This window comes from Wyeomyia smithii, unplaced genomic scaffold, assembly GCF_029784165.1.
Source record: "Wyeomyia smithii strain HCP4-BCI-WySm-NY-G18 unplaced genomic scaffold, ASM2978416v1 HiC_scaffold_259, whole genome shotgun sequence".
NCBI classification, from domain to species: domain Eukaryota; kingdom Metazoa; phylum Arthropoda; class Insecta; order Diptera; family Culicidae; genus Wyeomyia; species Wyeomyia smithii.
This window is the reverse complement of record NW_026599155.1, coordinates 406-2,669: the sequence shown is the minus strand read 5'-3', so window position 1 is coordinate 2,669 and position 2,264 is coordinate 406. Positions and strand designations below refer to the sequence as shown.

The 2,264-nt window shown below is 37.4% G+C and overlaps 1 protein-coding gene across 1 annotated transcript; it reads right to left on the bottom strand.

Moving 5' to 3' along the window:
- Window positions 1–1,509: 1,509 nt before the first annotated feature.
- LOC129733746 (uncharacterized) lies at window positions 1,510–1,952 on the bottom strand (the record flags this gene model as incomplete). The annotated part of the gene is made up of 1 exon (XM_055695272.1): window positions 1,510–1,952. A coding segment is annotated over one exon (443 nt), but the record flags the coding sequence as incomplete, so codon positions are not given.
- Between the last annotated feature and the right edge of the window lie 312 nt (window positions 1,953–2,264).

The following is a 2,264-nucleotide window of genomic DNA, read 5'->3' as shown; positions in this document are numbered from 1 at the left end:
TGATAATGTCAGATAATTTTAATCAGTATTTCGAACAACTGTTCCGGAGACACCAAAACCCTAAAAATGGAATGGAAAGTGAGAAAAGACTTTTGACCGTCTTCTTTCAAAACGGCCCCACTGTGCGGGGTTGGTTCTTGATCATTACTAAGATTACTCGTATCCCTTTTAGCACCCCACAGTGTCCAATAAGGCAAAAAGTGGAACTTAATTGCATAGCGCCTTTCATCTTCATCCTAACTTAAAAGTGTCTTCGGAACAATTGTTTGTATGAATGACCCGCATAATCGCAAATTTTCAAAAAGTATGAAAAGTTTACTATTCCAAAAATTCAAAAAAAAAACAACTTTTGTGTGTTAGGAGATAGAAGAATAGTTTATTGGGCAAAGTTGTAGACGATTCAAAAATATGAAACTTTGTTGAACAATGGAAAACTCTGTGTTTTTTCGGTACGAAGTTATAAAGTATATAACATGGAACTTACTTAAAAGTTAGTTTTTTGTACTTAACTTTTGTTAGTTGCATTTTACACGAAAGTATTGTTCAGAGGAATTGTTGAGGCATACAAAACACACACTTTTACCGAAGGCCATATATCTCCAGGACATTTCCTTACAAAGTTATATCGTATTTTAGCTTATTTTTTTCGATTATTTCAAAAACGTATAGTTAAAAAAGGAGCAAGTGGAATCATGATGTCTGTGTGGTGCTATTCTTCACGCTGGCAACACAGTCAGTAACGGTAGTAGCGCTTTGACCACCATTCCCCCCTCGCTCGAGAGTTCTAGAGCACTTTAACCGTTTCGGGGTTTTCGCGGCATTTCGTAGGGCTTTGTACAATTGGATACCAAGTGAGAAGCAAGTCTACGACGAGTGTTCTACAAGCGGAATGGTAAGCTTCAATTAATGATCGGATGCGTGTTGGGTGATTCGTTGGGAAACGAGGTTTTCACAATGTCAATACTTTTTTTTTTTTTGAAGTTAAGCTGAAGTACTATAAACTCCTTAAGGTTCCATTTGTGCCAATTCACCCATATAAGAGTACGGCGAGCATATGTTACAGTAGGTTTTCATATATTCAAAATACTAACTTTTTTGTGTTGGGAGATAGAGGAATGGTTAATTCGGCAAAGTTCTAGAACGTACAAAAATATGAATCTATTGTTTGAGGTTTTAGTCAACGTATAATTTTATTCCCTTTGGATGGTTGATCTTTCTCGGTGAAATATACACACTATGTTTGCTTTAACATGACGTTTCGGCGTACTGTTATTCAGCCATCGTCAGATCTAAAATTTTATTTCTCCATTAGTTACACAACACGTACTACACAAATTTTTATTTTCAACTTACATGACAAAACAACATTCTTCTCCCACCAGTGTGGTTTGCTTACTGACCTTTTTTATTATTATTATTTTTTTTTTATTTATTACTCATATACCTTCCCTGTGTTGGTAACTTTTAATTTTCTGTTACGGTATGAGATATTGCTCGGATCTTACTCACTAAACCATTGTAGGCTGAGTCCATCCCCCCACATTCGCGTTGCATATTAACCGTTCTCTCGTCACCCACCCGCCGTATGTGAAACGCCTCCGCAATGGTTCTGCTCTCCTGATTCTCGATGCGTTCCAAAATTTTCGTGTTGTCAAAGTCAAAATTGTGACCATGATCCAGGTGATGCTGTACTAATCCTGTTTTTGCTTCTTTTTTCCGTATGTCATTTTTGTGTTCATTTATTCTTGTTTCCAACATACGCCCTGTTTGTCCAACATAAACTTTGCCATCATCTGTGCCACACGGAACCTCATATACGACATTTTTTGTTTTCATTTTTGGAATCGGGTCCTTAAGGCGGCTAAATACCGTGTCTTTTATCTTGCCACCCGGTTTATGCGCTAATGTTATTCCCTGCTTATTTAAAATTTTTGACAATTTTTCGCTTAGCCCTGGAATGTAAAAAGCGGCGATAAATCTTTTTTCTTGATTGCTGTTTTTGTCTGCCTGAAGGGAGTTGTAGTGCTTATGTGTTCTTTTTTTGATTATTTTTCGTATAAACCATTCCGGGTACCGATTGCACAGAAGAATTTCCCTCACTGCTGTTATTGTGCACGGTCTTTGATTTGCATCTGTGAGCTTTATTGCTCGATCAACTAACGCGATCGCTGTGTTGCACTTGTGTGCAAACGGACTTTCTGAATAAAAATCTAAGTACCGTCCATTTTCCTGTTTCGGTGCCCAAATCTTTGTTACTTTTCCCT